This window comes from Phyllobates terribilis, unplaced genomic scaffold, assembly GCF_046119375.1.
Source record: "Phyllobates terribilis strain yellow unplaced genomic scaffold, ASM4611937v1 Scaffold_2__4_contigs__length_985480577, whole genome shotgun sequence".
NCBI classification, from domain to species: Eukaryota; Metazoa; Chordata; class Amphibia; order Anura; family Dendrobatidae; genus Phyllobates; species Phyllobates terribilis.
Window position 1 is genome coordinate 388,983,209 of NW_027362762.1, and position 13,546 is coordinate 388,996,754.

Consider the following 13,546-nt stretch of genomic DNA (forward strand, 5'->3'; position numbering starts at 1 on the left):
AGTGCAGAGGGAAAATAGGAAGCTGAACAATCTGTGTGGTTGGAGGAGCAGTTCATGAGAGCATCGGACATTCTAAGCAGTTTGTGTGAGATAGTGTATATGAGAAGAAGTTTATGAGGTGGAATCATAAGGGAGAAGTCTGTGTGAGAGGGGATGTCATGGGGAGCAGTGTGAAAGAAAGACTATAGGAAACATTCTGAGAGGAGGTTATAGGAGCCGTCTTTGTAACTAGAAGGGCATAGGGTACAGTCTGCACAACATAAGGAGGCGTGAGAAGCAATTTGTGAGAGGTGAAAGGATGTAAAAGTAATGGAGCATAGGGGGCAGTGGCATACTGCTTATCACACCCACCATCACACTTTCAACTGTATCTCCATCCCAGATGCAGATATTGTTGAAAGCAATAATGGGACATGGAGCCGTCAGCGACCTACTCCATCATTCTCCCGGAGGGCTATGTGGGAGCCATTATACTGTGTGGAGAGCTATGTGGAGACCATTATACTGTTTGGGGGGCTTTGTGGGGAACATTATACTGTTAGAAGGGTTACACTTTTTAGAAGGCTATGTGGGGGGGGGGACATTAAATTGTTTGAAGGGCTATGTGAGGGAGGGCATTAAACAGTATGGAGGGATATGTGGGGGGCCATGAAACAGTTAAAAACAGTTTGGAGGGCTGTGTGGTGGCCTTTATACTGTGTAGACTGCTATGTAGGGGTCATTATACTGTTTGAAGTGCTATGTGATGTGCCATTATACTGAGTGCAGACCATTATACAGTGTGGAGGGTTGTGTGGGGTCTGCCTTACTGTGTGGAGGGTTGTATGAGATCCATCAGGCCTGTGTGTGGACCATCATATTGTGTGCAGGGCTATGGGGGGGCCTCATATTGTGTGGGAGGACTGTGTCAGGGCCATCTTACTATGTGGGTGACTGTGTCGGGGTCATCTTACTGTGTGTGGGGAACTGTGGGAGCTATCATACTGTGTTGGGGTCACTATGGGGGCATTATACTGTGTTGGGGACACTGGGGTATCATACTTTGCGAGGAGTACTGTAGGGTCATAATATTAACAACAAAGTTCCGCACTTGGAATCCTGAAAATTGTTACTGGTTATTAAACTCAATTCACATTAACACACCTACTCTTCTCAAATGGGACACAAGTCCCTCGAGAAAAGAAAACGAGTATTTAAACCTTAAAAAATCAATATTTTATTAAGACAGCATTAAAACATGGTAAAACAAATCACAGTGCTTCACATATAAGAACGGGCATATATATATATACACAACCACTGTTGCTATGGATATGGAGTTGCAAATTTGCAGTATACTACTCACAAATGCGACCGTATTGCTTGTTCAAAGACATAAATGAAATTAAACATAGTAGTGCCAATAAAATTATCTATCTTTGTAAAGCCATGGTCGCTAGTGGAAGGAATGTTATAAAATATTGTGCAAAAAGATGCAGGAAAAAGCCCATAAGCATCAAAACATAAACAACAGTGGAAAAACCTAATTAGGTCACGCCAACAGGGAAATACTAAATGTAATTACCTGAATCTGTATATTGACGCTAGAGCTAGGGGGCGACAGACGGGCTACTATGTTTAATTTCATTTATATCTTTGAACAAGCAATACGGTCGCATTTGTGAGTAGTATACTGCAAATTTGCAACTCCATATCCATAGCAACAGTGGTTGTGTATATATATATATGCCCGTTCTTATATGTGAAGCACTGTGATTTGTTTTACCATGTTTTAATGCTGTCTTAATAAAATATTGATTTTTTAAGGTTTAAATACTCGTTTTCTTTTCTCGAGGGACTTGTGTCCCATTTGAGAAGAGTAGGTGTGTTAGGGTCATAATATTGTGCGTGTGGGGGATACTGTGGGGCAATTCACTGTGGGGGTATCATACTTTGTTTGCGGGACACGTTTGTTAGCATCTTACTATATGGGGGCCATGAAAGGGGTATCTTAGTGCGTGGGAACACTAAGGGGCCTCAATAGAAGCAAAACTACTTTGTAACACTTCTGATAGGGGGCAGTTTGTGTGAGGGATCATTTATTAAATCATTTCTCATTCGCCTCTTTAGGGTATATTCCCACACTGGATTTGTTGCAGAAATTTACGTGACTGTTCCACTTCTATGAATTGGTCTTACAGAACTGCATGTGCTGGACCCCAAAACAACCCCATTTATATGGATGTAGCCAATGTGCAGTGGCAGAAATTTCTGCGTAAAAACATGCTTTGTGTGAATGTACCCATATACTGTACATCCCAGTGATCTGAAATCAGCAATGTCTGCATAACAAACACTTAAAATAAAATATCCTACTGCTCATTAGGGATTGTGCTGGTGTTATACAGTATGCTGACCTGAATTACAAAAAAATATAAATTCAATATATTTATTTAACACAGTTATAGATCGAATTATACATGAGGGTCTATGACTATACTGCATTGTTGTACCACTGAAGACTTAGCACATTTATTCCATGTGACTTTAGCTTACTACTGGTCTTTGGTTTGTGTGTGCATATGGCAATTCAGAGACTGTAAATAACACTTAAAGTAAATGTAGTTTTAATTTTTATTTCATAAATAAATAGAACACATGAAAATAAGCAACTTTGTAATATATCTTAAAAGGTAAATATGCTTCTTTCATTTGTGCATATCTTGTCAGGAAAAGCACAACAAAAATGCACATTTTTGCTGTGTTTTTTACTTACATTTCAGTTTCCATACTGAAGAGAGGGGTGCAGCTTTTTCCCCACTCATTAGTATGGGTGAAATCTGCAGCAAAAATGCTAAAAGAATTGACATTCCGCAGATTTATATCTGCACCAAATCTACAAGTCACAAATAAGCAACATGTGCCTGAGACTTCAGGATTCTCATTCACTTTGCTGGCATTAGGAAATCCTTCAGGTTTTCTGACAAATCTGCACTGAAAAAATGTAGCAAAAACGCAACCTGTGCACACAGCCTAAGAGTTAAGTTTTATTTACAGTGTCTAAAATTAGGTCTTTTTTGGCAATATGTTTATGTGAATTGTTTATCCCTACACAGACTGTAAAATGGTGTTTTGCTAGTATGCATATTACATTTAACCCCTCATATGCCTAGTATTATTGGGGTACTTATTGCTCTCTTATACTTTGTGTTTGCCTTGAACACTAGACTGCAATTACGAAAGTTAATAAAATATAGGTCAGTTTTGTTGACTGAGATAGTCTTTTTTATTTAGCCATACTGTTCCATTATTTTATGGAAAGAAAAAGGGCCATCATGTTGTATGTTAGGGCAATAGCTTTTACAGAGTATATTCACAAAAGTGGATGACCTTCTTTGATTTTAAGCACATAGACACCCTCGGAAATATAAATGTTGAAGTAATTTAGGAGAACTTGAATAACACTTCTGCAAGGACTTACACAAAGACACTGAAAAGTGGAAACTCAGCCTGGTTTGGCTGCAGTAAATCAACCAGAAAGCAGACTGTCCCTGACAAACCTTCATAGAGACTGTAAAGGCTTTCAATAGTGCATGATCCCATTCTGAATTCCTCTGAAGACAGAAATTCTGCAAATCTAGAGAGAAATAAATGTACAGAATTACTAAGCCTAAATAAGAGGAATTTCTAATACTAGCATAGAGTTTAGTATTTGAGCTGACAATGTTAGTGTAGCATGCACTGTAATCCTGACCATGTAATACAGGAACAGCTAGAGAATAAGGGCCTTTTATACATTAGATAGCTGTCTGCCAAACAGTTGTTCATCCGACTGCTTTCTCTATCAATTCCCCCTTACATAAGAACCTTCAGCTCGGCCAAACATTCATTTGTTTTCAAAGTTTGGAGTGAAGAAAACCACCACCAAACAGCTTTGGCAACAGCTTAATTCATGAACAACAAAAGGGTCGGGCATTAAAATTCAAACTGCTGGACGCCTATCTCCCCCGACTTTATTTTGCAGGAGAGTGTCAGGGGGCTGATTAGATTGAAGGTTGACTTTTTTTTGCCTAATGTGTATAGGAGCCTTAACATAGCATGTGAATTTCAAGGTTAAATAAAAACTGCAAATTTAGCCTAATTTGTTGGCCTAAGACAAGGCCTTCTTATATACCTAATTATAGCAAAAAAGATAATAGAGGAGTCTATATACATTATGGATTAAATATATCTTTATTCCTAAAGATGCCATCTGCACCCAATTCAAATTAATCAAATTTCCAAAATGATTAATTCCCCATGAAGTCAAATGAATCACAAAAAGGAACTGCCATATAACTAACCTCTGAGCTCTGTAGATGTACTTGGAGTTGCCTGTAAGTCTGTAAAGTAAGAGAAACACATAGGCACTGCCAGCAACTCCATGACAGATCCCAGGCCCTTTCTTCAGCAGGCCCTTCTGCCAGGTCAGTTCTCCACAGCGGATACAAGTGTCCAGGTAGCATGGCTTCTTTGATAGTAAATATGCTTTTGCAAAAAGATAAGCAATACCTACAAATATAAGGACATAACATGGTAGAACTGTAGAACTAAAAGGAACTTTTAAAGTATCAGACAGAGAGCTAACAGATGGAGAACAACCACTCTTCAGATTCTTGGCAAAACTACAAAAAGTCTAACATGACAAGGAATTTTAGGTCCAATCTCAAGAATAAGCCACATAACATTAGTTTAAGTTCCCAGGATGGGTTTTTGGTGAGTTTTTGATACTGCATATTTTGGGTACACCAAAAACGCAGCGTCTTACAGTTACAGAAATGTGGATGGTATTTATAGAAATCTCCTGCCCACTGTAGAAGTATCAAAAACAAAGCTTTATTTAGAACATGATATATCAACAAGAAACAATAAATGCGGCGTCAAAAACTCAATAAAAATGAAAATAACACAATTTACCCGACAGGTGCAGAAACGCTGCAGAACGTCAACATAATCAACAAAAACTCAATGTGGCAACAAAGCCTCCAAACTAGTTAAGAATATTGCATATAATAGCTGTTTTTTGCAGCCTAGGAAAGTTCCCTGAGGAATATACAGATACTTTCTGGAGGGCTGTGACTTGATGTTGACAGCATTTTGGTGCTGGATCTATTGGTAGAAAGTGTTATTTTTGAGACTTTTCTTATATACATAGATCATAAGATTCATTTATCAATGTGTTGCATTTGTAGAAGTGGCCTATGACTTTTAGTGTGGCAATACAGAATGGTATGGACTCTGCAAGCTGCTATATCATGCCTTTAAAAGGCATCATATTCTCCCTGGAAGAAATGCTGATCAATATACACTGAAATAAGCTACAATTATTTCACAAGGCCTCCATATTAATTAGAAAAAAGGGACATTTTTCATCCATTTGCTGGGTACACTTTTTCCTATATTTTTTCTCTGTGTGTCCATTTTTAATGTCTGTGTGGCTTCCATTTTTCTCACATGTCAAAAAAATTCCAAGCTTCTCCTACCCATTAAACAGTAAAAAATATCCAATACTTGGATGACATATTAGCATCATTATATGGTCCAATTTTTTTTCTTCACGAACCCATTGATTTTAACCGTAGAGTTTGATCCATTACCTGGATTAAAAATCAAACATGTTTCTATTGCCTTCAGACTACAGTGGGTACATGTTCTATCCATGTAAAACGGACGTCAAAATGAGGTCAGATTTATTTGAATAACTCCTTATGGATCTATACACAGGTTTGCGTTACTGCTTTGTAAATGAGCCTTAGGGGAGAGTGACACGGCCGTATAACTCTGACGAGGATCGCAACACAATACTTGGACTGGCCGTCGGATGCATAGAAATGCATGCTGTCATGCTCCTGTTGGAAGAGCCAACGGCCTGTCCGAGCATTGCATTGCGATCCTCGTCAAAGTTATAAGGACTCTTCCATTAATAAGGGAGTGAAAGCTGTCTAAAATGATACATTGCATCGTCATTGATGGCTGCATTCACTAGGATTTTTGATAAATGCTTTCCTGTATCCCCTGATGTGATCTAATTCCACAAATCTAACTCCCCAGCTTCCTATTCTTAACTGTTATAAATTATTACTTAAATCCTCAAATAACTTCTGTCTTTAATGTATGTGCAAAAAAAAAACGTGTCTAGAAATATACAACTTTGCTAACTTTCATTAATTCATTTATCTCTTGATTTTACATAGACTGAAGGTTCACGATTTTACATACGCTGAAGGTACAGAATCACATATCGGAGATATTGAAACTCCACATATAGGACGTCTAGTCATTTCCCTAATACTATTACAAAAGTATTTCGATTTTTCTTTCAGTGGTATACAAGAGGGGCATCTGTCATGAAAGAAATGACCCCAATACCAGTAGAAGCCTTTTTCTATTAGCACCCCAGTATATTCAGCGTGCAATATAAAATAGGATGCAGTCAGAAGTACAGGGCGTGCGCTTGATTTGAGGCTCTTGCTCCCTGCCATGTGTACGAGGCTTTACAATTATGTTCATTTACAGAATATTATCCTGTCTTACTGGCAAGAAACAGGTTCATTGGGAAACAGATCGCAGCGACAGATCTAGTTGTTTTACTGTTGAGCCTTAATAGGGCTTAATTGGCACAATATGCGGGTTGTAAATGTAATGAGATGAACTCATTCATTGGTAGTAATCATATCTGTAATTTCATTTAGTACAAAGCAGAAGCTTTTAAGCCAAAACAGATTATTTTATGAGAACGGTAACCAGTGAAATAGAGGTTATTTTACTTCCATAGCTGACAATAATTACTATGTTGCTAATCTGCATGTTTTAATTTTCAGTGCTGATAAGAAATATTCCTGAAGCCCATAGACGGGTTCAGTTATGCCCTACAATCGCCATTGCATAGTACACTCCTTACTGATTATTTTACAGCTCTGATTTAACTGTAAAATAGAAACGTAACTTAGGCCTCACTCAGATGTTAGTGTTTTTTTCCCCAAACACTTAAAATGGACTGAATTTCATCAGAGTTTGGTCAGTTTGTCATTTTTTAACATCAGATTTTCATAATTTTTCTTTTGCATACGAGAATCTTTCTCAAGCGTCTATCAAACAAACATGAAAATCTGGCAGGACACGCTTGGCATTCTAGTGCCGTCCGATATTTTTCACGGACCCATAGACTTGAAGTGGTGACAGGACATGTCTCCATGTTTTGGAGCATACCACTCGCTTCATAAAAGTATACAGACGGGTAAACAGCCCCATAGACTAATAGGTACGAGTCTTATCGGTGAAAAACATGGATACAACTCGTACATGAAAAACTGATGTCTGAGTGAGACCTAACATTGAACCTTTTGATGCAAAATCGCATGCAACTTACAGTACTGGTCAAAATTTTGGACACGCCTGTTCATGCAATGGTTTTCCTTGTTTCAAGTTATATAACTTGGAATTTTGATTTGGGTCATTGTCCTTTTACAACACAAATAACAGTTTGTGCAAACTAGATGGTATGGCACATTGTTGCAAAATATTGTTGTAGCCATACTGGGAGACTGTGACTTGAATTTGGAATGAATCACCAACAGTGCCACCAGACACCATACCACCTCCTTCATGCTTCATGGTGGGCGCCATTCATGTAGAAACCATTTGCTTGCGTTTCCTGTGTCTTGCACAGGCATGACAGTTGGTAAATCACACATTTTGTCTCATTAGACCACAATACAGATTTTCACTAACCTAATGTCCAGTACTTGACTTGTTTGGCCCAAACAAGATTCTTCTTCTTGTTTCCTGTACTGAGTAGTGGTTTCTTTGCAGAATTCAGCCACAAAGGCCTGCTTCTCACAGTGTCCTCTGGACAACTGATGTTGAGCAGTGTCTGCCATGTGAAGTATGTGCATCATTTATTAAAGCTCTTATCTGAGGTGCTGTCAATTTGCAGTTTCTGAGGCTGGAAAGTGATGAACTGATCTGAATATTCCACTCCTGGGGCGGTCCTCGTCACAGACAGTTTTTTCATAGTGATTCAAAGTTTTCATGACTGCACTTGAGGATACCTTCAAGGTTCTAGCAATTGTCTGGAGTGACAGACCTTCATGTCTTAAAGTAATAATGGATTGTAATTTTTCTTTATTTAGGTTGCGCTTCCTAAAGCGCCCCCTACCGGTTTTATAGGAAGACCATTTTTCTAGAGAAACTGTTGCACTTTTCCCGGGCACACGTTGCACAGTGTCCGGAGGAGGAGTTAGAAGCAAGAAACGACTACGAGAAAGTTTTATATGAAAAGTTTTATGATGCTGCTAATATATGCTGTTTTATATGTTTTATTATGTTGTTTATGCAAAAATTGTATGTTTTGGTGTTGTTTATATCTTACAGCCCGAGGACGTGCTGTGATTTACCAGGGGGGAATGTAGCACCCTGAGGATTCGGCTGCTACAGGGGTATTGCACCTCAACCCAGAGGTGTGATATTCCACTCCCGGGTAAGGATGGAGTGTGGAACTGAGCTCAGTCAGCTGCATGCACTACACACATCCCATTTCCGAGGAGCAGACCAACGGTACTCCCACTTAGAAATGTGCAGGTACGACCGAGTCTGTTCCTGGCTGGAGTGGGAGGGGGGTGGTACATCCCAGTAGTGTAGGGGCAGATAGGGGGAGCAGCCTGGGTAAAGTTAGGAGCTCATTGGGTGCTGGTCACCTGAGCTCACACATAGAGGGAGTATATAAGGTGGGCACCATCTAAGATCAGGGTCGGTCAGTCAGTCAGCCAGTCTTTGCAGAGAAGTCAGAGGAAGAGGAGCAGAGCAGCCCCAGAGAGAGTGAGAGAGGAGAGCAAGAAAGACCCAGAGGGGGAGACAGAAGGAACTCTGAGAACCCAAGTACAACCCTAGGGTGAAGAGTTGGCAATAGGGTACCGGATCCCAAACTGGTGGGGGCTAAAGCATACCTCAGCCAGAGACCGGAGGCCGTGGGCAGGATCTGCCACGGCCACCCACCACATCCACCCTGAAGGCAAACCACGTGTAGGGTCAGGGAACCCAAGGCCAAGGCCAAGGGTCTCCTAACAGAAGGCCCGAGGGAGCTGGACCTAGGTGGATTCCTGGTGGGGACGGCCAGAAGAAAGGACAAGAAGGAGGGCTCAGGGACACGCTCCGGACTTGCTTGGGGGTTGGCTGAATCCAGGACCTGGTGGACGCAGCACGGCTCGGGTGGTCACTCAAGGCCGGAGTGACCGGAATATCTGCAGTAAGTAAACACCCTGAACTGCACAACCCGACTCTGTCTTTAATTATCATCTACGCTGCACCACCACAACCCCCATCCTCTGCACCTGACCCCCTGAGGCCATACCCCTCCCGTTGGGGGTTATACTATCTAAAGCTGCACCAACACCATCAGCCTCAGCGGACCCTGCTGCAGCGGCGGCCGTAGTGACCGCAATCCAACGGGTGGCGTAGTCGACATAAAGAACTTTGTAACATCTGTAGGACTGCCACATACTCTGAGCTTGACACCCTGGGCACGGACCGGGTCACAGCCACTCGGAGACTACAACCCCCATCTGATCCGGCTCCGGGTATTCCCCTAAAGAATATGGCCCAGGGGGCGCGTCAACTTTGGCGTAGTCGGCAGGATCACGTGCCCGCAACACCCGGGTACTGCGTGCCTGAAGAAAAGAACAAGTTTACCTCAAAAAGAAGTCTCCTGCCGGTTCCGGAGGGTCCCCGCCATCGGACTCCGTCACAGATCGATTCCCGCCGGTTGTCCGCCATTAACAGCTTTTTCCCGCCATCTGCAGAGTTTCCCGCCACTGGGAGACGATTCCCGCCATTTCCAAAGGTTTCCCGCCTTGTCAGAGCGGACGCCATTATGGGCGTACCAGAGGATGGCAAGAGGCCACCTCCCATCGTGGGCCAGGACCGAAAATGGCGCCAAAAGTGGAAACCGCCCCCACCAACAGAGACTGTGATGCTAGAGGTGTCTGTCAGCGTGAAAGAACTGCCCCTGGAGCTGACAATCACCAAGTGGCCCCGGGACCGCCCTCGAAGTGGGAGGACTGAGAAGAAGAGAGCAAAGATGGGTGTCGCCTGGAGCAGTCTGGAGAGAGCGCACCCGGAGACAAGAAGCCTAGAGCTGAGTCCAGAAGAAGCTTACCCGGAGATGGAAGAAGAGCAGAGCAGCACCGGCCCGCTGGCCAGGAGCCTGCTGGAGACAACAGAAGGAGAGCAGAGCAGCACCGACCCGTTGGTCAGGAGCCTGCTAGAAGCAACGACCCCACTAGGCTTAGTGGAGGTCCTGGCACAGCTCCCCCGAGATCGGGAGTGTGCGCAGACTGCGCTGGAGGGCCTCGCACGGAGGATGGCCCGGGTGCAGCGAGAGACGTTGGCGGAGTGGAGCCGAGAGATGGCCCAGCAGACAAGAACTCGTCAGCGGAGCACGCCACCCGAGACGAGGAGACAGACCGCCTCTGAGGATGGCGCAGGAGGACTGAAGGCCGGAGACGGCGCCGAGAAGGGAGCCGAACGAAAGGAGGCAGGTAAAGGGGACGTCTCTACCCCAAACCGGGAAACCGCGTACCTGCCCCAGCTCCCCGTCGCAGAGCCCGAAGTACCCCCTGCCGTGCCCGTAATCGCAACGTCACCGCCACAGACTAGGCCTCAACCGGAAGCCGCAGCCGCGACCCCTGTGACGTAACACGCCTCGACCCCGAGCGTGACCAAGCAGGAAGTACCACCAGCCTGGTCGCAGGGCCTAGTACCCCCGGGCGCCGCAATACCAACAGCGCCCCCTACCTCCGCGGAGCCACCGGCCTGGTCGCAGGGCCAAGTAGCCCAGGGCGCCGCCGTCCTTACGGTGCCCTTCACTTTCCAGGTGCCCCAGGCCTGGCCGCAAGGCCTGGGCAACCCGGGCGCCACCACCACCGCGCCCATAAAACCAAGAGTGCCGCATCTGGGAGAAGATCTGTTCGCCCAACATACGTGCCCGGATGGGCAGCCCTTTATATGGCCACCGGAGTTTCACCATCCCCGACTCCGGAAAGAGAGGCCCCTAGATGAACCCCTGATTCCGGTTCCAAAGCCCGTAAAAAGGACCTCGCCCCCGCTAGAGGAGGCACAGTTTGAGTGGGACCCCACCGGAGAAGACCTCATGGGGTTCACTCAGGAGACCCGGGCAGCTGCAGCGGAGCGTGCAGAGTGCTGCCGGCAGCAGCTCGAGGTCTTTGAGAGGGAGCGGAGAGAGAGGCGGGTCCGGGAACAACAAGCCCAGATAAGGAGCGCAGAGCAGAAGAGCCGGGCCAGGAGGAGTCCCCGTGCAGCTCATGGTCGCCCTTCCACCGGGACTGTGATCAAGTTTAATATGCAGCACGGGTGGGGCTTCATCCGAGATCACCGCACCCCAGGCGACGTCTTCGTGACAAGAAGAGACGTTGAGTCCCACCTACCGGAGGGACACAGAGGACGTGACCTGTATATAGGGGACGAGGTCACCTTCACCCGGCACAAGTGTGCCAAAGGACCCTACGCCCTCCATGTGCATCGCCTGACGGAGGAGGAGCTGCGGTGTGAGGAGGAGCAAGAGGACCCGGACGGGTCTGAAGTTAAAGGTAACCACAAAGAAAGAGCAGGAGGACGTCGTCGTTGAGTACAGCAGAGTACAAGCTGTATATAGTTGCCCGTCGGGGCACAGTGAACTGTTGTTGCTATTATAGTCCCCGTTGGGACCAGCAAATTGAACTGTTACCCGTGGTTCCCTTACTCCCTCTGACCGAGGACTGAGAGCGGTCATCCCTTTCCTAAATACCTGGCCGAGGACTGAGAGCGGCCATATCCCTTTGTATATAGTTGCGCTTCCTAAAGCGCCCCCTACCGGTTTTATAGGAAGACCATTTTTCTAGAGAAACTGTTGCACTTTTCCCGGGCACACGTTGCACAGTGTCCGGAGGAGGAGTTAGAAGCAAGAAACGACTACGAGAAAGTTTTATATGAAAAGTTTTATGATGCTGCTAATATATGCTGTTTTATATGTTTTATTATGTTGTTTATGCAAAAATTGTATGTTTTGGTGTTGTTTATATCTTACAGCCCGAGGACGTGCTGTGATTTACCAGGGGGGAATGTAGCACCCTGAGGATTCGGCTGCTACAGGGGTATTGCACCTCAACCCAGAGGTGTGATATTCCACTCCCGGGTAAGGATGGAGTGTGGAACTGAGCTCAGTCAGCTGCATGCACTACACACATCCCATTTCCGAGGAGCAGACCAATGGTACTCCCACTTAGAAATGTGCAGGTACGACCGAGTCTGTTCCTGGCTGGAGTGGGAGGGAGGTGGTACATCCCAGTAGTGTAGGGGCAGATAGGGGGAGCAGCCTGGGTAAAGTTAGGAGCTCATTGGGTGCTGGTCACCTGAGCTCACACATAGAGGGAGTATATAAGGTGGGCACCATCTAAGATCAGGGTCGGTCAGTCAGTCAGCCAGTCTTTGCAGAGAAGTCAGAGGAAGAGGAGCAGAGCAGCCCCAGAGAGAGTGAGAGAGGAGAGCAAGAAAGACCCAGAGGGGGAGACAGAAGGAACTCTGAGAACCCAAGTACAACCCTAGGGTGAAGAGTTGGCAATAGGGTACCGGATCCCAAACTGGTGGGGGCTAAAGCATACCTCAGCCAGAGACCGGAGGCCGTGGGCAGGATCTGCCACGGCCACCCACCACATCCACCCTGAAGGCAAACCACGTGTAGGGTCAGGGAACCCAAGGCCAAGGGTCTCCTAACAGAAGGCCCGAGGGAGCTGGACCTAGGTGGATTCCTGGTGGGGACGGCCAGAAGAAAGGACAAGAAGGAGGGCTCAGGGACACGCTCCGGACTTGCTTGGGGGTTGGCTGAATCTAGGACCTGGTGGACGCAGCACGGCTCGGGTGGTCACTCAAGGCCGGAGTGACCGGAATATCTGCAGTAAGTAAACACCCTGAACTGCACAACCCGACTCTGTCTTTAATTATCATCTACGCTGCACCACCACAACCCCCATCCTCTGCACCTGACCCCCTGAGGCCATACCCCTCCCATTGGGGGTTATACTATCTAAAGCTGCACCAACACCATCAGCCTCAGCGGACCCTGCTGCAGCGGCGGCCGTAGTGACCGCAATCCAACGGGTGGCGTAGTCGACATAAAGAACTTTGTAACATCTGTAGGACTGCCACATACTCTGAGCTTGACACCCTGGGCACGGACCGGGTCACAGCCACTCGGAGACTACAACCCCCATCTGATCCGGCTCCGGGTATTCCCCTAAAGAATATGGCCCAGGGGGCGCGTCACCAACACTGCCTCTGCAAAACACACCTGATGGTTGCAAACATTTTCTGAAAGCCGATGATTCCACAAATGAATGCTGACGAGGTATACCTGTTAATTTTAAGCCATTAGAGGAGATTTACTTGATGAAGCAGCTTTAGAGACTGCCAAGATGGTGTAAAGCTGTTCTAAAAGGTAAAAGGAAGGGGGGCATACCTTAAGGATTCTAAGGCTTAA

The 13,546-nt window shown here is 45.6% G+C and overlaps 1 protein-coding gene across 1 annotated transcript in view; it reads right to left on the reverse strand.

Annotated features, from left to right (window-relative positions):
- Positions 1 to 1,846: 1,846 nt before the first annotated feature.
- The window catches only part of LANCL3 (LanC like family member 3), a 36,358-nt gene continuing 24,658 nt past the window's right edge, over positions 1,847 to 13,546 (reverse strand). Inside the window, exons 4-5 of the mRNA XM_073670512.1 lie at positions 4,323 to 4,530; positions 1,847 to 3,616 (exon numbers count right to left, since the gene is read on the reverse strand). Of these exons, the coding sequence (XP_073526613.1) occupies positions 3,457 to 3,616; positions 4,323 to 4,530 (368 nt within the window). The 3' untranslated portion in view covers positions 1,847 to 3,456. The remainder of the gene's footprint in view (positions 3,617 to 4,322; positions 4,531 to 13,546) is intronic.